Below are 25,207 nucleotides of genomic sequence, written 5' to 3' on the forward strand. Positions count from 1 at the left end.
AGGGTTTAATAAGGTTTCTTACGCTCTTGCTAAGCTCACAGTCTGCTCTTGTAGTTACTCCTGCTATCCCCCATTTCTTTTTTTTATCTTTTTAGCTTTATTATTAAGCACCGTTTTCTTCCCACTTACATCACAGATAGCTCGACAACAAAATGACAAAATTTTTAAAAGCTCAATGGCAACATATATTTAGAATTCTCGATGCAGTGTTAAGTGTGGGCATACACTTTTATGTTCTTTTCAGGCTGTTCTCAGTTCAAGATATCAATATTCAGTTTTCTTAGTGAGATGACTAATATTTTTTCTTCTTTTTTATCGTTAATTTTATTTATTAAATATCACGTTCATCGCACTTACGCCACATAAAATTCAGTTCAAGAGCAAAATCACAAAATATTTAAAAACAGCACAGCTTCAAAATTCCCAACAGATTGTTGGAGTTTGCCATATATATTTTTATATTCGTTATATTATTTCTTTAAAAACTAGCCACTCGTGCTCCGTCTAAAATAGTTATCATAAAAAAAGTATATAGTAATTTTAGTAGCTAGTAGAAGTTCATTAATGTATTGAAATTAATTGGTTTCTAATTAGGTATCTCATGATTTTAATATATGTCTATTTAAATCAATCGCATTAAAAAGCAGAAAATTTTTCTTAAGAACTATGATTGTTGCTTTTAAGTCGCTTATTTTATTACTCGGTAACCTTACGGATTCAATTTGAAAGTATCTTAGGCTTTACTGAATGGCAATGCGTTGGCGCGTAGAAGAAAAAAGCATTTTGTTTCCGGCAACGGCAACACACTGCTTTCATAGAGCCGAGTTTTATAACTAAAAGTAAAAGATAAATATCTTACATTTTTTCGAGTAGCAAGTTTCGGGTGCAGGAGATAAAAATATTTTATTTCAACCAATGGTTGCGAAATAAAGGACCTCTGTGGACACGTTATATATGTATGAAAAATAAAGAATATGTAAAAGATTAAATTAGCAAGTAAATTTACCTTCTCAGTTCTAAAAATAGTAACCTCTCTCTGCACTGCGTCATTTCTAGATTAATCTATGTGATATGACTCTTACATAATTCTGGTGATACAAATGGAACTAAAACTTAAAACAACCAATACAGTACAAAGCCCGTAATCCGGACTCGTCGGGACTTCGGCGATTCCGGATTAGGGGTTTTTCCGGATTATAGATCAGCAATTTAAACCTGGTAAGATGGCATGCAGAAATTATACAATTAAAAATATAAAACCCTAATTTATGAAATAAAGAGCAATTATGATCTAAAGGGTATCAAAATTTACAAAAAATAAGCTTAATATTTATTTGTTTACTTTATTAAAACATTTCTTTCAATGTAAGTTGTTTAAGTTTTTTTTTTTTTTGGTGTGTGTGTGTGCTAATACTTTCTCTTTAATTCTAAAAAGAGACATAATTTCTTGTTCAGTTACAAAGTTCCACTGTTCAAGTCCTGTAATTGCTGTGTCGAGAATACCGACTAACTTGTCAGTCGAAATAACTCTCTGTCACTTTCTTCACTATCGGAAGTGCGCATGGGTAAACGCTTTAGGCGCATGCGTAGCGGACGCGCTTTAAAAGCGCATGTGCAAATGCTTTACGCGCATGCATAAGTTTGTGGCTTTGAGGTCCGGATTATAGATCATTCCGTATAATGGACGTCTGGATTACGGACTTTGTACTGTATTAATTTTACAGGAATATTAATCACCCTATCAAAATGCATTGAAAACCAAAACTAACTCAGTCTGAATTAATTTCACCCTGAACATAACGCACTTGCTTTCAACTCTTTGGCCTAGCTGGAGTGCTGTCTGTCTGCTCTTTCTATCTTACTGCAAATTTATCTAAAATGTAAGCTTTTTGAAATAGGCATATTTAATGTGCCAACTTGTTTGTGGCCGCAACATGTTTGCTGAAATAGAAAATGAAGATTTAATCTGCCTTCACCTCCAATTTCCTATTCATTATGGATCAACACTTCTACGCCATCAAAATTTCTGCTAGTCGTTACTTCAAAGTTTGTTTTTATCGCACGGAGATATTTTCTGTTTGCTTTCCTTTTGAAAATTGTTAGAATTAACAGCTACTGAAAATAGTCCCTTTTATTCCTCAATTTCGTTTGGCTACTTTTCTTTTCTGCCCTAAAAATAATAATTGTTAATATAGGAATTTAAAATAAGTCATTTCAAAATCAATTCGCATCATGCCATCTTACGTAACACATAGCAATGCGGATATCTTTTTACCCAATAACAGGTCAAAATTCCAAAGAAGAACTAACTCTGTATCTTAAGCTTCTGCTGAATGCGTGCTTATTTTTCCACTTTGCTTTGCTCTGTTAACAGCTTACGACTAATTGCTATCTATCGTCCATTGTCTTGTAAGCTTCGAAAAATTGTAGGCTACCTATTGCGCCGCTCATGATATAGGAACAAGAATTGTCTAGTAATAAATATAAATTATCTTCGGCTACATGTGTGAGTAAATGTCATCTTCGGATCTACGCTGAAAAGCCTTCGCCAAGGTATTACAACGCCACCATCTCCTATTCACTGTGCATTTGTGGGCCAAAGAGAATCCCCACGTTGTATGGCGGCACAACGTTGGTTCCCAGTAAATGTGTGAGCAGGTTTAGTTGGCGACTGCTTAGTCGGGTCATACCTTTTACTATCCTCGTGACCGCCGCGAATTATCGGATCTTTCTGAAGCAGGTTCTTCCTGGATTACTTGACGATATTCCAGCAAATGTGAGGTACAAAATGTGGCTCCAACATGATGGGACGCCTGATCATTTTGGGCTGGCTGTTCTTAGGCACGTGGACAGAGCATTCCCGCTTCGATGGATTAGGTACAGTGAACCGGTTCCCATTCTTTCTCTTAGGAGCCCTCAAAGCTATCGTATACACCATCCTGAGGAGTCTGAAATGAATTTCAGGGCAAGTCTTGTCTGTGCTGCTGCTACAATCAAAGCTAGCAGTGTGTTCGACCGTTTCTGGAAATGAATGTTCCGTAGGTGTCAGGCTTACTTAGCGTCTGAGGTGAAAATTTTCAGCATCTGCTGTAAGATGCATTCTTCTCGTACGCCATTTATACTCATGATGCCCAATAAATATTTCAAATTAATCACTCTCCTGTGTCCTTTTTGATCTTCTACCACTTACCTCTGACGTGGACGGTCATGGATTTCTATGCAGTTCTCAACCCTTATGATGTGCCTTACCTCCCTTCAAAGTTTGTCGCTACAGTTTTGAGACACCCTATATACATATGTAATGAACTAGAAAGGTTAGAAGTAGAGGATGCATCATATATGAAGAAGTTTGCAAAGGCGACAGCTTTAATAAGAAACAGTAGAGGCAGATCTAAATATTCATTTCTATTTTAATTGACATTTGCGGTCACAAATAACTTGGCGTTATAATCGGCCCTGTTCCAGAACATTTACATTTTTGATATTGTTTCGATAAGTAGGGATCAGCGCGACAGCAGTCTATAAGTTCTAGGCCAAGAAGCAGAAGCGAAATGCGTTGTGTTCTGGACAAAATCTTACCTCATAATAAATTAGTTTCTATTTCGATAGCTTCTGATTAGCTAGTTAATTGCGCTCTAAAACTATTATTGGCTGTTTTTCGTTCCCAAAACCATTTATGTCATCAGCATTATGTAAAAGTCATATGATATTGATTAAGGTACAACTGAAGGTAGCCAAAAAATTTTATTATAAGCAGTTGTTATTTTTAGAAGAAAAAGGGAAAATATCCTAATTAAAATGAGGAATTAAGGAGCTATTGCATATTTAAGTTAGAATTTTAATTTACGTACTTTTTAGCTTAAATATTTACATAGACACTAAAAGCCACATTTTAAGATGAGAAAAGAATTAACTTTTTAATAAACATAATAGTAATAGGCATATAGAGAGTTTTATGATCATGATTGGCCTCCAAAACTAAATTCTAAGTACGCTACTTATTCAGAGAAATCTAGAAATGTTTTCTAAGGATTTTCATGCCAGTCGGAGGCGTTAAGTTAAGGTAGCTAAGGGTATCGTACTCTTCTTTCCTTTTCTCAAAGTATTACGGGAGGCATATAAGTATTCTATACCGCGCCGCGCACTTAGGAAATAATCCCTCCTCGTGACTGGATATGGCTTTCGATGACATCGTCTCCTGTGCGCTTAGGAACGCTTTGACTTTGCTTGGACTTGAGGGTACACCTCCATACGTTTGTTTACATTTTGATAGCAGTACTGGAAAGATTATTACCTGCGTTGTATTTTTGTTGCTATGAGATTACACTCCCTACAACACTGTAGTGTGGTGAATTTAATATAAAAAAATTTAATGATATTTTTTCCTAGAGAGAAAAAGTATTATTTCTTCTTGTGCTAACTCCGTAAATGTGTATTTATATTAAGTGCAGAGTTTTTAATAAAAGTATGCTTAATTTAAAACCTTTACATTAAAGGTGTAGTGATTATTAATTCATTATTTCATTTTCCTTATATATCCATTCTCTGCAGATGCAATCCCCGAAAGCATAAGACAAGTCAGTTTTCGCAAACAGAAAACAAAACGCGGTACAGAATGCTTATATGCTTACAGGAGTCACATACTATGTTCCCATACTATGTTCCAAAACAAGTAATCAGTCTGCTAAGAACACTTACCCAGACTTATGTGGTATAACAGGAACCGTAATTTATCTACTAGATATTATTAATATTAGGAATTTTCACTAATTACTAACTGATCGGCGCTTAGTATGCAAGAATATAGAAGGCCATAGTATGCAAGAATGAAGTGAGTTCAAGACCAAGCCATGCCGCTTCGAATTGAATTTCATTTCAGAAAGAAGGGAAAAAACAACTAATTTCTTTTTGGGGAAAGGTAAAGGGGAAAAATAAAACCGGTAGCAACGTGTAAAACAACGTAAAATGTTAAGATTGATAAATTTCGACGAGAGATATAGGTTATGATTAAAGCTGTTCGTTAGGATTTATGAATACTGAAATTTAAGTTTTAATTCATAATGATATAAGACACTTTCACGCGAATATTTAGATTATTTTTCTTATAATTTTTATCGTAATATTACCGAAAAATATCTCTTTAATACCCATTGATAGAATATTTAGCATATGTAAGTTCCCTTTTCATAATGTGAAACATATTTTATGTCTGTATTATAAGAAATATTTTAATGCTTAAACATTTTTGTTTTGTTGTAATCTTGCGTATGTTTGTTAATCGGTAATAAAATAATGTATGATGCGTTGTATTTATTGTTTTCGAAGTGTGTCTTTAAAAGAACTTATCTTGTTACCTAAAAAGATATTTTTTTATCTTACAAAGTAAGAGAGAATTTTCTCCCAAAGCACCCAGAACCTTGAATTATAATTATATATGTTCTTTAAAAGTAATAATAACTTAAGCCCAATTTATTCTATTTTGTATTTTATTAAATTAAAAAGTTTCCTGTAAAACATATTTTGTTTGTATTTAAATATACTTCACCTTTGAAATATTGATTCATTTGTTTGTAGAAATCTTAAAGAATGTATTTATAGAGGTATAGTCTCTGCTACCTGTAAATGTGACTTATCTAACCCAATTTAAAAGTCATATTTTTTTTTCATTCCTTTTCATATTATGGTTAGCAGCAGTTAATGCTGTAATAATATGTCGATTACAAAAAATAAATATTCTGACTGCGGAATTTTTGACATTTTTTATTATAGTTTACAGTGTATTTTGTATTTATTATATATCTGTCCAGAATAGCCAACTCAAATATTTTTTGAAATTCATTTGGTGTAATTGTGACACTAAAACACTATCCAACCTGAAATATTTACTTATAAACTTCGATATTATTTAATATAAACTTTGGTATTAAGAAACTAAATTGAAATAATGAATAAAATCTCATTTAAACAAATTATTATTTTACATCATACAAAATACTTTTTATTGTATTAAAAATCAAAGGCTAGAGTGAGACTGCTAAAATTAAAAAGTAAGTTTTTAACTAAAAGTCTGTATGTGCATTTACTAACAGCAATAGATATCAAGAAAAAGATTAATATTTGGTACTCTTCTGTTATCAGGACTGGTTTTAGAAATTATGTATGTACACACATGTGTATGTATGTATGTGCATATACACACAACAAATGCATATACATGCATATACACACAACAAATGCATATACATGCATATGCATGTAAATGCTTATATACATAAACACATGCCCACCAGCGGCCGAGCGGTAAAGTCACTGAACACTGGTAGTTCGGTCTGAGGTTCGAATCCCGGGAACGGGCTAACTGCATGGGCGTTTTCATGGTTTTGCCCATGTGTAACGAGTATATGAGCCAGTTTCCTTTAGAAAGTCCTTCACGAATGCATCCTTTCCCTTAGGAAGTAAGCCCTAGTGGGCCTTGCTATAATTAAATAAAATAAAATAAACACACACATACATTTCTGAACAATGGCCTGATAACTGAAGAGTACCTAATATTTTTATGTTCGCAATTGCAACTCATTATTGTTCTAATTTCATTAACCCCTTAACTGCCGCGGGCATATATATACGCCTTGCTCAGCCGATGCGTTAACTGCCCCAGATGCGCAGCCGATGCGTTAACTTTGCGAATAATTTTAGGTGTAGCAGCGCAAAGCAAATGATAGCAGTTTGGAAGGACGTATATATACGCCTGGGGCAGTTAACGCATCGGCTGAGCAAGGCGTATATATACGCCCGCGGCAGTTAAGGGGTTAAGAACGACGAAATTTGTAACATTGTTTAATGAGTCTATTAAGAGTGTTTCACAAAATTTCTCATTATTTGTAATTTGGATTCAATTAAAATTGCTAAAAAAAATGAGTATCAGCATGTTCATAATGCATACAAAAAATTTTTAAGTGTGCATTCAGTTAGTTTACTAAAAGAAACAATATAAATTCGTATTTATAAAATTGCTAAGCAGTGAAAAAAAATACTTGTAAAAGAAGAGCAGTAATACCCCCTTTCCCGAAAATTTCAATCTAATCTTCACATTCAAATTGCAGCTTTAAGCTAAACAGGTCTAGATAGGCCTAGTTTAAGCATTAATTTGCAGAATTTTAAGATACAAGACATAAAATAAGTTGTTCAAAATAAACAGTTCCAAATCCTAGAGATAGAATTAGATGCAATATTATTCTGTCTTAAATTAACAGCCTTATGAAGACATTTGTACTTATTTAATACAGAAAAGACTTTGAGATGTAGTTTTGTGTTACTTTCCAGGATAGCTCATGCAAAAGAAAACAACATAGCTTCCTTCAAATAAAGAATCAACATTTTCTGCTTTCTCACGACATGAAATTAGTATACTGAAACCAATAATAGTTGAATTTAGCAATTTGAAAATAATCATGAAAACCCTTGATTTAAGAAGATACTTTTAAGATCTGAAAAGCCTGTTTTACTTAGCTTTTTTATGCATAAAAAGTTGTTCATTAGCAGGAGTTGCCAGCTAAACAAATTTAAGGTATAAAAACATAAAAGATATGTGCAAATGTTGTGAACCAATTTAAGATATAATGTTAAGGTTTATGTTAAAAATATCTTTTGTTCCAAGAGATAAGAATTATAAAAGTCAAGATGAGTATCCAACCAATCAGTAAGAAGACATGAATTCCGCCAAGCTTTACCTTACTGTTTTAACTCATCTTGACTTTTATAATTTTGTTCCAAGAAATATAATATCTGAAATTATCTCTAAAAATCCCATTTATTAGAAATTATTCGCATCTAGTTATTGAAAAATGTTGTAAAAGCCATTGTTTTTTTTTTATATCTAAAGTTACAATAGGTAATTTTGTCCAGAACAAAAGGAAAAACTTCAAAATTTAGCTTCAAATGGAAAAATTGCTTCAATTCAAGGAAAAAATGGAATATTTTGAATTTTGCAAAAGTAAGATCATTAATGTTAAAAGAAAATACGCCAAGTCAAGGGACAGTTCAAAAATCATTAAAACTATCGGTACTTTTCCGTTTTGCCGGCGCAAGCGATAAAGTTGCCAATAATGGTACAAACGATGCCAAACGGAATATTCTCGCTGGTAACCTTTTACGCTTCATTTTCAAAACAAGTCGCAGCTTTTTCTTATCAGATTGATTGTTTCTTTCAGTAGTGGCATATAATTACATAGAATTTTTATCAGATAGTTCAGTTTTATGTCTAAGGCCATTTTCAGTAATTAAGTCAATCAGGATGCAATCACAGCGCTTACCCGAAGCCGAAAATATAGAAAATGTAAGTCAAGGGTTAAATTCATCAATTCTAATGAGAATGCATTAGCGAAGTAAAGCACTGCAGCTTTACATAGTTTCTGAGTAAGCTATTCGTACGCATTGAAATATTTCTTGCATTTAAACTTGTGTTCCAAATTATGATTTAACTTGAAATTAATGTAGATAATTACTGCGAGCATTAGATTTTTGTAGAGTAGTTTAAGTGAGATGAGATCGCTTGGGGTCACGTGATATGAACCGGCGAATCAAGATGTTGAACCATGAAAGCATAGTAAATTCTTAAATTAATGTCTTTTTACAAATTTACTGTCTTTATTTATTGGCTTTTTATAAAATTTTAAGCGATATTAAAATGTTTATGCCTTCAAAAAAAGAATTCTTAGAACTAACATTTTTTTAAATATTTTTTATGTGTATACTGTATGTTGTCGCCAATAAAGTCTGCTTGGCGAGATTTGCGCCGGCCAAACGGAAAAGTACCATACTATCAGTGGGAACTGTGAGCAAAGTGAAAGCAGCAGTTCACATGGTATGCATTAAATTGTACTGTTGTACAAAGATTGTGTAATGTAGTTTCGGTACTTTGCATTTTTGCATTCCTTCCCTGGTTTTAATATTTGTTAGAGTTACCATGTTTGTCGCATTTTTGAGAATATGTGTGACAACAGCTTACTCATGCATACACATATCATAGACCTGTTGAGTATGTACTGTGTTTTATGTTGTGTATTTAGCCATTATTTTACTTAATAGCATTCCCTGATTGTAAAAATGTGAATATAGGTCATATAGATTTTTATTCTATATTTATTTATAAAATTTCTTGTTTCTCATGAAATGTTTATTATTATTTGTGTATGGAATAGTACCAATGAGTTACAGAGATAGCCAAGCACTCGTATCTTTCCAGTGCACAAAGTTGCTAATACTCATTGCTGACTCTTTGTGGGAGTGGGGATAATTAGAAAGTACTTTTTTAAAACTGTACTACCAATGTTACTGAATATACTACAGTATTTTTCATAAAAATTATATATTCAACAACAATGAGCACTTGTGAATTTCCTTATAATCCCATCTAATTTAAAGTCTTTAAGTCTGAGCATTGCATTATATTAGTAAAGTATCATCATATGGACCCTTTTCTTTGTCTTTTCCCTTAGTGACTTTTTCGTGCCACCATTTCTATTTTCCAGTTCTAACTTAGGAACTACTCTTATATGTGCCGTCAAGTCGCCAAACGTTTTTGGTGAGAAATTCCACGGTGCCATATAATATCTAAATTTTTTGTCTATATTTCAAACTTTAAGCCCACGTTTTGAACACACAATTTAAGCTAAAAATCTGCAACAAACAAAAAATTTAGATAGCAAAAACGTAAAGTTTCTAACAAAAAAATATTTGGCAAGAATCCATGTACACAGAGATATGTTTTAGCGTAAAAAAAAAAAAAAAAAATCTACGATTTGCACAATCTAGGCAGCGAAAGAATCTACGAACTATGCACACCTCGCTTTAATAAATTAACATAACAACAATAAATTTGAAAGAATACCATGTACACAGCGTTCTGTTTCAACTTTAAAAAACATCTACGAATTGCACAATCTAGGCACTATGCACTAATCAACTAAAATAATTAAAATAAATTTCAAACAATTCAAAAAAAAGAACAATGACAGAAATTCATACTAAAAAAACAATGAACATAATATTCTACAAAATAAGAACAAGAATAAAATAAAATGTACTTACCATGAATGAATGCTTTTTCGAACATCAAAAATACCAATTTCATGCCGCCGCGTAATCAGTATCGTATTTATATGACAGCCAGACACACTATCCAGAAAATTCATACTATGGTTCACAAATAAATGTTCAAAACCTTCTTTTCCCAAATCCTTATAAGATTTCCAGCCATCCGAAAAAATAGTTGTACAAGGCTCAATCCACTCTTTAATACACTGCATAAGCGTTTCCTTACTTCTGTCGTGCACAGCCACTAAAAATAATCTCCCAGAGACCCTCTTGCAACCACGTCTCTCATTGCAACATAGGCCATTTCAAAACACGCACGACACGAACCAACGAACAATTAAAACACTCCAGCAAAAGAGTATTCAACGTCAAAAGGGTTGCCATACAACATGCAATCGTGTCAAAAACCAGTGCAGAACACATATCGCCACATTTGGTGATCTTAGGGCGCATATAAGAGTAAAGCCCCAACTTATTCTAGAGATTTTGTGGTTTTTTCAATTGAGAGTTATGTATAATCAATTTACATTTTCTTCCAGTATGGAAACCCATCAGATTATAAAGTTTCTTGTTTTATGTCCTGTGAAGTTATATGATTTCTTGAATTTTAATTTATCTTTTTGATAAACCCTCAGGGGCTCACTTTTGTGAGTACGGGTGTGGCAATCCCGAGGTACCCTAGCCCTTCAGGGGATCATCTTCTTGATGAGACGGGTGTCACGATCCTGGAGCCCCAGTGATCTATCCTCTTTTCCGTCTCCTCTCCTCTTGGCTGGAACTTTTTCCCTTCCCTTCTCCCTCGTGGTTTCTCTCTACGGAGTTTGGGGCTCGTCACGAGAGACTGGAGCATCCCTTGCATCTAGTTTTCGAGTGGCGAGAAAACTGCCCACGTGTTTGCCCTGCGTGGAGACCCGTGTCGCTGGAAAGGAAAGTCCTGGTAGTTGAGGGGCGAGGTACTGTTCCCAACACACTGCTTTGGCCTCTGCTTCAGCTAAACGGGAGGCACCTTAGTCGTCCTCACAGGTGTCAATCGGCTGGTCACTAGTCCTTGTGTCAGTGGCTTGGGGTCAAGCTCTCGGGAGTACCTGCTTTCGGGAAAGCCGACTGTGGGGCTTCAGTTTGCGTATAGGTCCGGCTAGCCCTAACACAGGAATCTGTGTTCCCTTGTTGGGCTCCGTGGTGGGCGGGGCCGTCGGACCCGAATCATTTTTTCTTTCACTATGGCTAACTCACATATATACTTAATAAAAGATTTCGGGGTCACTCCAGTCAATCCAGTCACTCAATCTAGTTCTGAAATGCCTACTGCTAAACCAGTCACTCAACGTAGTTCTGAAACGACTACTGCTAAACCAGTCACTCAACCTAGTTCTGAAAAGTTTACTGCAAAAAAATTACGAACAGATACAAATGAAAAAAATCATAATAATAGTCCCCGTTTCCTAGTCATCTCTAGTCCTGGCGAAATGCATAAGATGTCTCCTTTTGTAATAAACAAATACATCCAGTCTTGTATAAACACGTGATCCTTACCTTCAACACGCCTGATCTGCCTAAGAATATTAAGGCCGGATATTTAAATTGTCCTGTAAGACCTTATATTCCCAACCCTACGCGATGCTTCCAATGCCAGCGTTTCGGCCATTCTAAGACGTCTTGTCGTGGCAGCCTCACATGCGCCCGATGCTCACAGATTGGCCACGATTCTGAAAATTATACCGCTGCGCCTTCGTGTATAAATTGCAAGGGTCAGCACCCAGCATTTTCACGCCTCTGCCCAAAATGGAAATCCGAAAAAGAAGTACAGACTCTTAAAGTTACCAGGAACATCTCGTATGCTGAAGCCAGAAAACTAGTTCAAAGCACACAGCTCCAATCAAACAAATCTTATGCCAGTGCAGTTAAAACAACACGTAGCATTGCCACTCAAACATCAATAGGCACGCACACTAAACCAAATAAAACCCAACCAACCACATCCACCAAGAAAGCGGAAAATGCAACTCATTTAATACAAAAAAAAAAAAAAAAAAAAAAAAAAAGAAACAGTCATTCAAAGTAAACCTAAAACTGAAAGTCACAAAATAATTAATAAAAATAGAAGTCCTAGCAATAGCTCTCTTGACGATATGATTTCTGAATCTGCGGATTCAGACGGTATGGAAGTGGAAGAGGGTCTAGAAGTTCCCAGGCATCTACTTCCACGAAAAACCAAACAAGAGCACAGAAAGAACAAAAACCAGTCATAATGGCCACCCTCGTCTCATGGAACTGTCGCGGTTTCCACCGAAATTTGCTGGACATCAAATCTATAATAAATGTGTATCATCCTGTGTGCTTAGCAATACAGGAAACAAATTTGAAACCCGAACACCATGCAAAACTTCGGAGGTTTTCTTTCGTCAGGAAGGATAACCTTGCAGGTGAGCGTGCCAGTGGAGGTGTAGGTCTCCTCTCCTCACTGGATTATCCCTCGAATGTACTTCCTTTGACGACCTCCCTCCAAGTTGTCGCTACTCAAATAAATCTTGATATGGTTGTTTCGTTTGTTTCTTTGTATTTGCCTCCAAATGAGCACATTTATCAGCAAGATTTAAATAATCTAATAGAGCAGCTGCCTGAGCCTTTTATCATAATAGGAGATTTTAACGGCCATAGTCCACTCTGGGGAAGTAAAGATACAAATTGCCGAGGAAGACAAATTGAGCAGATGATCGAAGATCACAGCCTTTGTCTCCTAAATAATGGGCAAGATACGTACTTCCATGAGTCTTCAAGGACATTCCACGCTCTCGATCTTGCCATCTGTTCACCATCTCTGTTGCCATTTTGCACTTTTAGTGTCGGAAATTACCTGTACAACAGCGATCATTATCCTATTTTTGTGTCTCTTGCACGAAGAGGAGCAAACCCTGTGTCGAGAGTCCCTCGTTTTATCCTGGACAGGGCAGACTGGGAACTCTTCTCTTCCATTGCAGAGCTGACAGAGGAAATGGTAGAAGGTGTGCATATCGATGACGCTGTTGAAGCTGTTACTAATATTATTATTCAGGCAGCTATGCTTTCGATTCCTAGAACATCAGGAAAAATGCTTAAATATACGAAACCATGGTGGAATCGCAACTGTCATGAAGCACTGAAAAAACAGAAAAAAGCATGGGGTATTTTTTGTAGATATCCTATCCTGCGAAACCTCATAGCCTTTAAAAGAGCCAAAGCAAATGCACGAAAAGTAAGAAGGCAGAGCCAGAGGGATTCCTGGATTTCATATGTGTCGTCAATAACATCCTCTACGCCGAGTAAGCGGGTTTGGGAAAGAGTTCGAAAAGCATGCGGAATATATAAAGACCACACACTTTCCTTTTTGGAAAAAGATGGCCGAGTGATTAGCTCCATAGAAGAAATTGCTAATACTATTGGTGAGACATTTGCTGCCGTTTCTTCCAGCCGAAATTACTCACCTGCATTTCTTTCTATCAAGCAACGCTCTGAGAAAAATCCCATCACTTTCAACACTTCCAAATTTGAGCCTTATAATAGAGATTTTACTGTGCTAGAGTTAAAGAGAGCTTTGTTAGACACATAGGTCGTCTCCGGGTCTCGATGGCATGAATTACGATATGCTAAACCATCTGTCCTATAAGTCACTGAATGCCCTTCTCACGCTTTACAATAGAGTGTGGAAGGAGCATACTTTTCCCAGTGCATGGAAGAGAGCTGTTGTAATTCCTATTGCCAAGCCAGGGAAAGATCCAAGGAATCCCTCCAACTATCGGCCAATTGCCCTTACGAGTTGCCTATGCAAGCTGTTTATAAAAATGGTAAACAGCCGCCTAGTCTACTTCTTGGAAAAGAATGATATTATATCGCCTTATCAGAGCGGTTTTCGAAAGGGAAGAACAACTGTAGATAACATGCTCCTCTTAGAGACATCTATTCGAAAAGCATTTGTAAAAAGAAGCCACCTTGTCTCGATATTCTTTGACATTGAAAAAGCTTATGATAAGGCATGGAGATACGGTATACTCCGGGATCTTCACGAGAGTGGCTTGCGCGGCAACCTACCAATTTTCATTCAGAATTTCTTGAACAGTAGAACTTTTCAAGTAAGGATTGGCTCTGTTTTTTCAGATGTTTTCGAACAGGAAGAGGGTGTGCCTCAAGGCTGTGTGCTTAGTGTAACGCTGTTCAGTTTAAAAATAATTTCTGTATTAAAAGAACTTCCTCCTACCATCTTGGGATCACTATATGTAGATGACTTACAGATTAGCTGTCGAGGAGCAGACATGAGATACATAGAGAGGCAATTGCAGATGGCTCTGAATAAGATCCAAGAATGGTCAGACAAACAGGGATTTACCTTTTCGAAACAGAAAACTGTGTGCGTGCACTTTTGTAGGAAGCGAGGTCTCCATCCTGAACCTGAGTTATATCTAAAAGGTACAATTATTCCAGTTGCGCCCGAAGTGAAATTTTTAGGAGTGATGTTCGACCGAAAATTGACTTTCCTTTCTCATGTTTTAAACCTGAGAAAGAAGTGTCTAAAAACACTAAATATTTTAAAAGTGTTGGCGAACACCTCCTGGGGTGCAGAGCATTGCTCCATGCTTCGCTTATCCGCTCTAGACTGGACTATGGCTCAGTGGTTTATGGATCCGCTCGCTCATCTGTTTTGTTAAAACTGGATCCTGTTCACCATCAAGGTTTGCGGATTTGTTCAGGAGCTTTCAGGACTTCTCCTGTACAGAGCCTCTACGTTGACTCTAAAGAACCATCACTTTATCTGAGGCGTGAGCAATTGTCCCTTTTACAATATTTTAATATCTTATCCCAACCTAAACATCCCAATAAGCTGTGCTTACTTGATAATGAGTGTAACACTTTATTTGAAACACGTCCATCCTGTGTTCCTACCTTTCCTTTAAGACTTCGCCCTATCATTGAGGAACATTCCCTCTCTGATATGCGCCCCCAAGCAGTACAGAACTTTGAAATCCCACCTTGGGAAAATTCACGGATTCAGCTTCTTGATGTTTTCAAACATCACGTGAAGGCAAGCACTAATGAGATCGTTTACAGACAACTCTTTGCTAAGCACAGGCACAAATATAGCAGTTATTATCCGATATACACAGACGGATCAAAGTCAAATGATCATGTCGGGATGGCTTTTGTATTTGAAAATTACATAGAGGGCAGATGCCTGCACCATGCTTTCTCAGTCCTAACATCTGAACTAACTGCAATATATTATGGTCTTTTGTACATCTCAAAGCTCTGCCACAAAAAGTTCATAGTTTACACAGACTCGTATAGTGAGTGCTCTTAAATCCTTGGAAGCTTTTCCCAACACTCAGAATCCTGTGGTAGTGGATGTTCTCAAAATTCATATAAATTTAACGATTCGAGGTTATGAAGTCCTGTACTGCTGGGTTCCTGGACATGCTGGAATAAAGGGAAATGAGCTTGCAGATATCACAGCCAAATCTGCTGTTGAACTGTCCAGTCGCCTTATCCCTTTTAGAGATATCTGCAGTGTCATCAAGGGAAAGGTCCGAAAAAAATGGCAGCAATTTTGGGATGTTCAGCATCACAACAAGTTAAGACATGTAAAACCTAGAATTGAGCATTGGGAATCAACCAAAAATCGTAAGGATTAAGTTCTTTTGACTCGCCTCAGAATTGGTCACACTAGAGTCGCACATAACTATCTTCTCAAAGCTGAAAATGAGCCTGTTTGTTTTAATTGTAATGTTTGTTTATCTGTTCGTCATATTTTAATTGAGTGTCCATGTTTTAATAGTCTTCGCCAGAAATATTTTAATAGCTGTGACTTACCTCTCGACCGTTTAATCGGAAGAGAGGTCAATTGTAATATATTTTATTATTTGAAAGAAACTGGCTTTTATCACCTAATGTAATTTGTTTTAAAGATTGTATCTTGAATTTTAAATGTGTGGTTTTAACTTGTTTTTATATGACTTCATCCTCTGGATTTGATACATTTGTCTACTTGTTTTTATTTATTGTATTTTAATTTCATCAATTGTACTCACCCCATCACGTGTTTGGCGCACTATAATCATCATTGGTTTTGCGCCATAATCTCTCTCACTCACTCACTATCTTTTTGATAAAGAACATAATAGCTCTCTGTACTTATATTATCTTTATTGTTGTGAAATTTAGTTTCTTAGAATACAACAAGACCATATAAAATAAAAAAAAAATTACTGTGGTGTTTGTAATTCTAAACCTTTTCTTTATTATTGTGAATTAAAATATGTCTAATCCATTTTGGAATTATTCTTTAACTTTTTAAATTATTCCATGTAATTTACATGTGTCATCTACAACAAGGGCTTTTTATTGGTTAATTGAATGTGTAACTCACAATACAATATTAAGAGTGTGTGTATGTAGCAGTTACATTGGTTTTATGAAGATTTAACTTATCTTGTTAATTATCAAATTTATTGAATGAATAAGTACAGCAGACCCTGTTTTCTAAGGGCCTCAAATAAATAATAATAATAATAATAAAATAAATAAATGAAAATGTTCTTTTTGAAAATTATAATTATTCACAAAACAGCTTACGTACAACATAATATTAAATTTATAACTTTTATTATCATTTTGAAACTAAATATATTTTTATTTTCTTTTAAATTAGTATTTTAAAGCTTAATTCGGTACTTTGCCGTTTCGCCGGCGCAAATCTCGCCAAGCAGACTTTATTAGCAACAACATACAGTATACACATAAAAAATTTTAATAAATGTTAGTTCTAAGAATTTTTTTTTATTTTGAAGGCATAAACATTTTATTATCGTTTAAAATTTTGTAAAAAACCAATAAATAAAGACATTAATTTAAGAATTTATTATGCTTTCATGGTTCAACAAGCTGATTCTCCGGTTCATATCATGTGACCCCAAGTGATCTCATCTCACGTAAACTACGCTACAAAAATCTAATTCTCTCTGTAATTATCTACATTAATTTCAAGTTAAATCTTAATTTGGAATACAAGTTTAAATGCAAGAATTATTTCAATTCGTACAAATAGCTTATTCAGAAATTATGTAAAACCACAATGCTTTACTTCGCTAGTGTATTCTCATTAGAATTAATGAATTTAACCCTTGACTTTGCCTTTTCTATATTTTCGCCTTCGGGATAGTGGTGTGATTGCATCCTAATTGACTTAATTACTGCGAATGGCCTTAGGGCATAAAATTATACTATCTGATAAAAATTTTATGTAATTGTATGCCAGTATTGAAAGAAACAATCAATCTGATAAGAAATGGCTGGAACTTGTTTTTAAAATGAGTCGTAAAAGGTTACCAGGGAGGATATTCCGTTTGGCATCAGTTGTACTATTATTGGCAACTTTATTGGTTGCACCAGCAAAATGGAAAAGTACCCTTAATTCTTTTCATTTTAAGTAAGGTTTCAACTAAAATATTTTAGAACATAATTCATTAAATTTTATTTACACAAGAAAGATCGAACAAAATTATCTGTGCTTTATTATAGAATCTTTTAATAAATTTTTCTTCTATAGAATTTTTTTAATGTATTTTTATCCAAATCTTTCATTATTTAAATTTGTGGAAAAAAATATTTGATGTCAATTGTTTCTCTCTCTCTCTCTCTTTGATAAATTGGGGATGATAATCAAATTGTTTTAAATTCTTAAAAATTTCTTTGAGAACATTTTCTTGACTTTATGTAATCGTAGAATGTTTCCAAATTGTTTATTGCTTCTTAAGTATAACATTTCTTGATTTTTCATTTTTGCTTTCAGTTTTGACCAAATTTTTAATAATGTTATTGACATCATATATCTTCTGCAGATAATGAACATGAGTTAGCTTCCCTTAAAAAATCCTCTACAAAGCTGTCTCTTCCTTCAGACTGTCCATCAGTGGCTAAGCATTAAAATCTGTGAACACTGGTAGTTTGACCTGGGTTCCATTCCAGGCAAACAGGTAGGCTGCGTAGGCATTTTCATGGTTTCCACTTGTGTTACATTGATATGAGCCAGTTTTTCTTAGAAAGCCCTCCATGAAGGCATCTCTCCACTCAGGCAGATAGCTTTCATGAGCTTTGCCATAGTCAACTAAACTAAATCAGCCATTCCTTCAGGCAAATAGTCCTTGGGTGCTGTATCTTATTTTAAGAACAACCACCATCTACTGGTAGTATGACATAGTATCATTATTTCCACATTTACAAAAGCTTTAAGAGTTTAAATTTATTTTATTTTGTGATATTTCCAGACCAATTTCTTCAATGTCAAGTCAAAAAAACATTCCTTGAATATTACCATCAAGATATCCTGCTTTATTAAGGCAGTTTATAGTGATGCTAGCCATGCTGCCATTACAAAATATATTGTCTTAGCATGGGTACACATTAAGCTTTATTTATATTTTTATGCCAATACAATACAGTATGATAGTCATTTGCAAAAATACTGCTAATGATTCTGTGGGCCCATGGATTGTAATATAGAAGGAGAATTCTTTGGCAAAAAAATTATTTTCTCATTTTTGTAGTGCCTAACATTTTTTTAGTGTGCTGTACAGTTATCCACAAAGAGTAAAGTTTTTTTTTTGTACTCATTTTCATTTTTCATATTCAATTCAGTTAAATATTAATCGCAAAATTCTATTACTATCCATGCATTCCTCCTGGATTAATAATTCTACAGTAATGTTTTAACTTTTTAAAAAATACTGAGTCCAATTTCCTTTTAAGGTTAATTTTTCTATGCCATTCATGTTGCTTTTCTAGTAAAATTGTTTTGCATTCCTTGCTTAGACTTTCCATCATGGCATTTTTCACTTTTATAGATATAGGTTTTACAAAGGGAGCATACTGAAAAACTATCCATATTCATACATGTTAACACTTTGCCGACCACTAGTGGTTCAACAGAATACGCATGTCTGACTGGCGGCTCAGTTGCAAATTCTCCTTAATTATAAAATGCAGACGATAAAGCAAATGGCAATTATTTATTGCCATGGCTACCGATTGATAGGCTATTTTGAGGTAGCCCTGAGAAAAAAGCGATGAATAGGCTATCGGTCGGTGGGCGTTGGCGAAAAAAGCCGATTAATAGGTGATCTTTCGATAAAGTGTTAAAAATATCTTTTGTAAGGTACCCAGAATATAGTCTTAGTAAAACATTCATTCATTTATTTTGTTAGTATTTATATTTTACATTCACCTTTTATGTATTGATGTAATACAGTACAAAGTCTTGGTGATTCTGGATTATAGATCATAAATTTAAATCTGGTAAGATGGCATGCAGAAATTAAAAAATTAAAAATATGAAACCGTAATTTATGAAATAAAGAGCAACTATGATCTAAAGGGTATCAAAATTTACAAAAAAAAAAAAAAAAAGAAAAAAAAAAAAAATCTTAATATTTATTTTACTTTATTAAACATTTCTTTCAATGTAAGTTGTTTAAGTTGCTTCGTTTTTTTGTGCTAATACTTTCTCTTTAATTTTATAAACAGACATAATTTCTTGTTCAGTTCCACTGTTCAAGTCCTGTAATTGCTGTGTCGAGAATACCGACTAACTTGTCAATTGAAATTTTTTCATTTTCAATAACCTCTCTGTCACTTTCTTCACTATCGGAAGCAGTACATCGAAACATGCTTTCGCTTTGTATATCCTTTGGCCGCTCCAGAATCGGAAACTCTTTTTGACATAATGGAAAGTTCAAGCTTACTTTTTATAAAATTGCTCTAACAGTCTGCAAAAAATAATCAGCCGGATCCAATTAGAAGATTAAGGAACAACGCAATCTGCAACATTAACTGAAATACATAATTAGATAATTTTAGCCTAGCTTATACCGTCCGTTATACATTAAACGCACGTGCATAAATGTGCTATGCGTTTACGCATGCGCAGAAAGTTTGTAGCTTTGAGGTCCGGATTAAAGACTTTGTACTGTATATGGTTAATATTGGTTGTAAGCTAATATGGTTTTTCAGCTTATCTGTCCATTCAATTTGAGAAAATAAATGGGGATATTTATTCTCATTGGTACAATTTCTTGTTTTTACTGAATAGTCAAAAGTTTTTTTGGTGTCATTTTTAAAACAAATTCTTATGAGGAAAATCTTAAGATTTTATGAATGAAAAAGGCTTTTCTACTTTTTAAGATGTCTTGAATGATCTTGAATTTTTGAGAAATGTATGGCACCATTTTAAGAGAGATAGAAAAGATGCATTGGCAACCACTCTCTTTCCTTTTAAAGAGAAAGGACTCTGCTGTTTCCTGATTAAAGTTCTGAAATCATAAGGCAAATGCTGTTACAAAAAATGATATTTGCACTAGCTTTAGTGGAAATTATACAAAAAGAAGAGAAAAATTGTGGGGCTTCTGCAAGATAATTCGTCACCTGCTACTATATGATGCATCTTGACAACTTTTCCCTTGCCATGACTACTTACAAAGCTCGTAGAAATATCAGGTGCTCGCCCATCTTTTGCCATCTTCATCTGTTCACTGCTTAGGAGCTTTACTCAGGAATTTCGATTTTTCGTCAGGATCCAAATATAGGATCATCTGAGGTTACTGGTAAGAGCTGTTTTAGTAGCTGAAATCACCCGAATATCTTAAGTACCTTTTTCGTGTGAAGTGTGAAAGAAAGTAGACAGAAATTAAGTGGCTTTTTCATGCCATGGTTAATTCCTCTAGACATCACATTAACTATTATGATGACCACAAGCAGTGTACGGGAAGTCAAGTTTGACAACAAAAAATGTCCTTCTCTGCTCTAAAAACAAGACTTAAGAACTTCAATTTCTAGTTCAAACTAAACAAATCAGTGTATTCAAGAGGAAAAACAATCTGTTTTCAGAAGGATGAGTTTCCCAAAAAATTAGTACATAATTCTGAGGAGAGAAATCTTTCAGGATATAATATTTATATAAGGAGATTTAACATGAACACAGCTTGGAAATATTTTATAGAGTACAAAGTCTGTAATCCAGATGTCCATTATCCGGAATGATCTATAATCCGGACCTCAAAGCCACAAACCTTTTTTTTTTTTTTTGTATGCTTTGTGCATGCATGTAATACGTTTACGCATGGGCGTTTAATGTAGAATGGACGATAGCCGCGAATTTGAAGGTTTTCGGGCATCGCAAATTAAAGGATCAATCAATTAACGAACAGCGAAATCTGTAGTATGGTTCTAGATCCAGAAAATACTGCTTCCGATGGTGAACAAAGTGACAGAGAGGTTATTGAAAATGAAAAAATTTCGATTGACAAGTTAGTCGGTATTCTCGCCACAGCAATTACAGGACTTGAACAGTGGAACTTTGTAACTGAACAAGAAATTAGACTGTTTATAGAATTAAAGAGAAAGTATTAGCACAAAAAACGAAGCAACTTGAACAACTTACATTAAAAGAAATGTTTAATAAAGTAAACAAATAAATATTAAGCTTTGTTTTTGTAAATTTTGAAAGCCTTTAGATCATAATTGCTCTTTATTTCATAAATTAGGGTTTCATATTTTTAATTATATAATTTCTGCATGCCATCCTACCAGATTTAAATTGATGATCTATAATCCGGAATCGCCAAAGTCCTGACGAGTCCGGATTGCGGACTTTGTACTGTACTTAATGAAATGAACTTTTTAAACAGATTTTACTGTATACTTGTTTTGATAATAGAAATTTTAGTCCAAAATGGCAATTTGCCCAGGAGGAATGTTAATTTCATTTTGCATTGATTCACTACAAGCGATGTTTCTCTTTTTGAATTATTGCCACCAAATATTATTGCCCTGTTCTTCATTATTTAAAGAAATTAAATAATGAGTCTGCATGATTGTATGTTATGTTTTTTGCGTTGTGATAAAACAACGGTACATAGAGCCATCAAATTTTGAATAATGTAATCCTGCTAATATGGGCATCTAGAAGCCCAAATTTGAAATTTGTTTTATGATCGATTTCATATTTTGTAAAACTTTAATGAATTTTTTATTAACAAACTCGAGGATTTCAAAGCAAGCAATGGCAACATTGCACAGAAAAAAACATTTTTATTTCCAGAGCACGAGACTGTTTATCGGAAATTCTAAAGATATGCTCATTTTAAAATTAATTTGCAATATTGCTCTTGAGCTGAATTTTATGGTTCAAGTGTAAAGAATATGATATTTAGTAAATAAAGGTAACACACAGAATGTTAAAAAAAGCGCCCTTTTGGACGTATTTTAAAATCTGAAATATTTCAGATTTTTTTTTTTTTTTTTTTAAGTAATTGATCTCTTTGGTGAAAATTGTAAGAAATGTTGACATGACAAATGATGGTTCATTCTGAGAAAACTTAGTTTTGATTTCTTGTGTTAGAGGGATTCTTAAAACATCATCACATTAACCTGAAATTACATTTTAAATAGTTTTGTAAACATTGAGTAAAAGTAAAACAAAGCATAGTTTGGTCTGAAAACAAAGCATAGTTTTGTTTTCAGACCTTGTTATTAATAAAGGTTTTTATTAATAATAAATGTGTGCATTAGAAACAGTTCAACAAAAGTTTTTATAATATTTACTTTATAAAAGTTCTGCTGCATAGTAACAGTTGATACTCTACTTCTCAATCTTGCTTGATTATTTTGAATCTATTTACAATGTGATATGGAATTTTTTTAGAGCATTGAAATGTATTGAAAGTAATTAACATAATTTTGAAATAATTTGATAATTTTTTAGTGTTGTCATTTAATCAAGTAAATTTAATTTTATTATTTATTGCTTTCAATTTCATGACCATACCCTTTTTGCCTTATGCCTGATTCCAAAAATTGCTGCAGTTGTTTTACAATTGTTACTACTGTCGCCAAGGTAAAGAGTTTTTAAAAGGGATTGTACTGTTTCTCTTGCTATCATTCTGTTTTCCTGTTTCATGTTCATATCTTTATTTTATAATGTGCTTTGGTGGGATTAAAAGCACTTTAATGTAATATTTGTCATTAATTAGAACTGCTTTTAATCTTATCTCCAATTGAGGATTAAGTACTTTTTTACGTAGTCCGAATATGCATGTATAAATATTTGATTTGACTCTTGTATAAAGCGAGTTGAGATAAAATAATCTGTTCATATAGCATTTCATTTAATTATAGGAAAAGGCAACAGCAACATTTTTGGTGAAATGTAATGGTAAAAAAATAAAACTGCATTTCACTGTTATTTTGAAAATCATTGTCAAAACATTATAGTTTCTCTTTGGTTTTTTTTTTATATTGGAACATAAAGATGCTTATTTTTGCTATTTTGAAGTAGGCTCATTTTTAACATGATACTTTAATTACAAAATATGTTTTCATAGGAACAACAAAATGTCTTCAACAACTGTGTTGTACAAGAGACCTGGATGGTTTGTTCGTATGTCTCCTGAGAAACAGGACACTTTGTTGAAAATGTTGATACTCTCAATGGCAGCTGTGCTATGTATGTTTAACTTATCCAATTTGAAACATTATTTGTAGTAACTAACTATGCTTGTAGTCTTGGATATTTTTAGAGTATGCACCAAAATGTTGTATCTGATGGTTTGTATATATATCTTGTCGAGTGATGTTTATTTAAAATTATTTTTATTTTGAACTTATTTTGCACCTTTTAACAGTGTGCTTGTAATTGTTAAATATGTGTTGCATTAGTTAAAATTAATTAAAGCGTAAATTTTTCTTTTACTGTAGTTAAGACTTTTTTCATTTTATACACTTGTTATAGGAGTGTATATATACACATATTATAGACATTAATGTATATTTTAGCCTATATATATACATTTGTTATATAAGTTTAGTGTAATGTATGCAGTTATTACTGAATGTGAATTGTATTAACTTTCCAGTTTGATGAATCCTGCTTGATTTTTGTGTTGAAAGTTCAGGAGCATTTTATTTCATCAGTGAAAATCTATCTTATTTAAAATATATTTTTGGAATCATTTGAAAAGCAAACTTTAAATTTATTTTAACTTATTTCAGTCTACTGTTGGTATGTTGCTGGAAGAAAATGTGTTCATTTAAATTCACGTCGCGGCGCGCAATGAACTGGAAGTTGATCTGTCAGCACTATCGTTATCTTCAGGACAGATGTTTTTATTTTATTTGGCTTATAATTCCTTACTAAATGTAGTATTTTATCTCGATGTACTCCATCTTTGATATGATTTAAATCAAATTCCTCGCCATTATAAATATCACGAATACAAATCAAATAGTTTTCTGGTTGTAATTTTCTAATTTTGGCTATGCGTAATGTATGCTTTACGCATGTGCACGTTGAAAGAAATGTTTAATAAAGTAAACAAATAAATATTAAGCTTCTTTTTTTGTAAATTTTGATACCCTTTAGATCATAATTGCTCATTATTTTATAAATAACGGTTTCATATTTTTAATTTTAGAATTTCTGCATGCCATCTTACGAGATTTAAACTGATGATCTATAATCCGGAAAAATCGATAATCCGGAATCGCCGAAGTCCCGACGAGTCCGGATTAAAGACTTCTGACTGTACCAGTCTGGCTGATCTCCACCATGACAGTGCTTCAGTGCTTAAGTTTCTTAACTGTTTGTAATGCTTAGCACTGATTGTCTGATTCGGTCACACCAGCTCATGCAACCATACTTCCATGAATATTCTATTTCTGCATTGATTTATCTGTTTCACCTACCACCGATACCTTTTTGCATTTTTCATCTGTTGGAATTCAATTGAAAAATACCTTTCTTTTTTTGTCTTTGAAGCACCAATTCACATATGGTCTTTTGATGTTCAGTGTCCTTTTCTTTCAGCTGATATGGGACACAACTTCCATACTTTTGAACCATTCCCATCTCATGTAAATACCGAGAAATGCATGGTTAGGTTATACTTAATGCATCTGCCAATTCTGCTTGTGTTTGGCAGCAATTTTTGTGCAATAATGCCTCCAGTTCTTCATCTTGAATTTTAGTGGTTCTCTTTGCTGTTTGTTATGTGTCAAAAACCATTGCCACATTTTGCAAACTGTATTTGATTGAGCA

The 25,207-nt window shown here is 33.9% G+C and overlaps 1 protein-coding gene across 1 annotated transcript in view; it reads left to right on the forward strand.

Annotated features, from left to right (window-relative positions):
• The first annotated feature begins 4,919 nt into the window (after window positions 1-4,919).
• Window positions 4,920-25,207, forward strand: part of Stt3A (catalytic subunit 3A of the oligosaccharyltransferase complex) — a 98,928-nt gene continuing 78,640 nt past the window's right edge. Inside the window, exons 1-2 of the mRNA XM_035370581.2 lie at window positions 4,920-5,171; window positions 23,496-23,617. Coding sequence (XP_035226472.1) covers window positions 5,170-5,171; window positions 23,496-23,617 — 124 coding nt within the window. The 5' untranslated portion in view covers window positions 4,920-5,169. The remainder of the gene's footprint in view (window positions 5,172-23,495; window positions 23,618-25,207) is intronic.

The sequence above is a fragment of the Stegodyphus dumicola genome, chromosome X1 (assembly GCF_044657685.1).
Source record: "Stegodyphus dumicola isolate Sdum_Otavi_A_Nest chromosome X1, ASM4465768v1".
NCBI lineage: Eukaryota > Metazoa > Arthropoda > Arachnida > Araneae > Eresidae > Stegodyphus > Stegodyphus dumicola.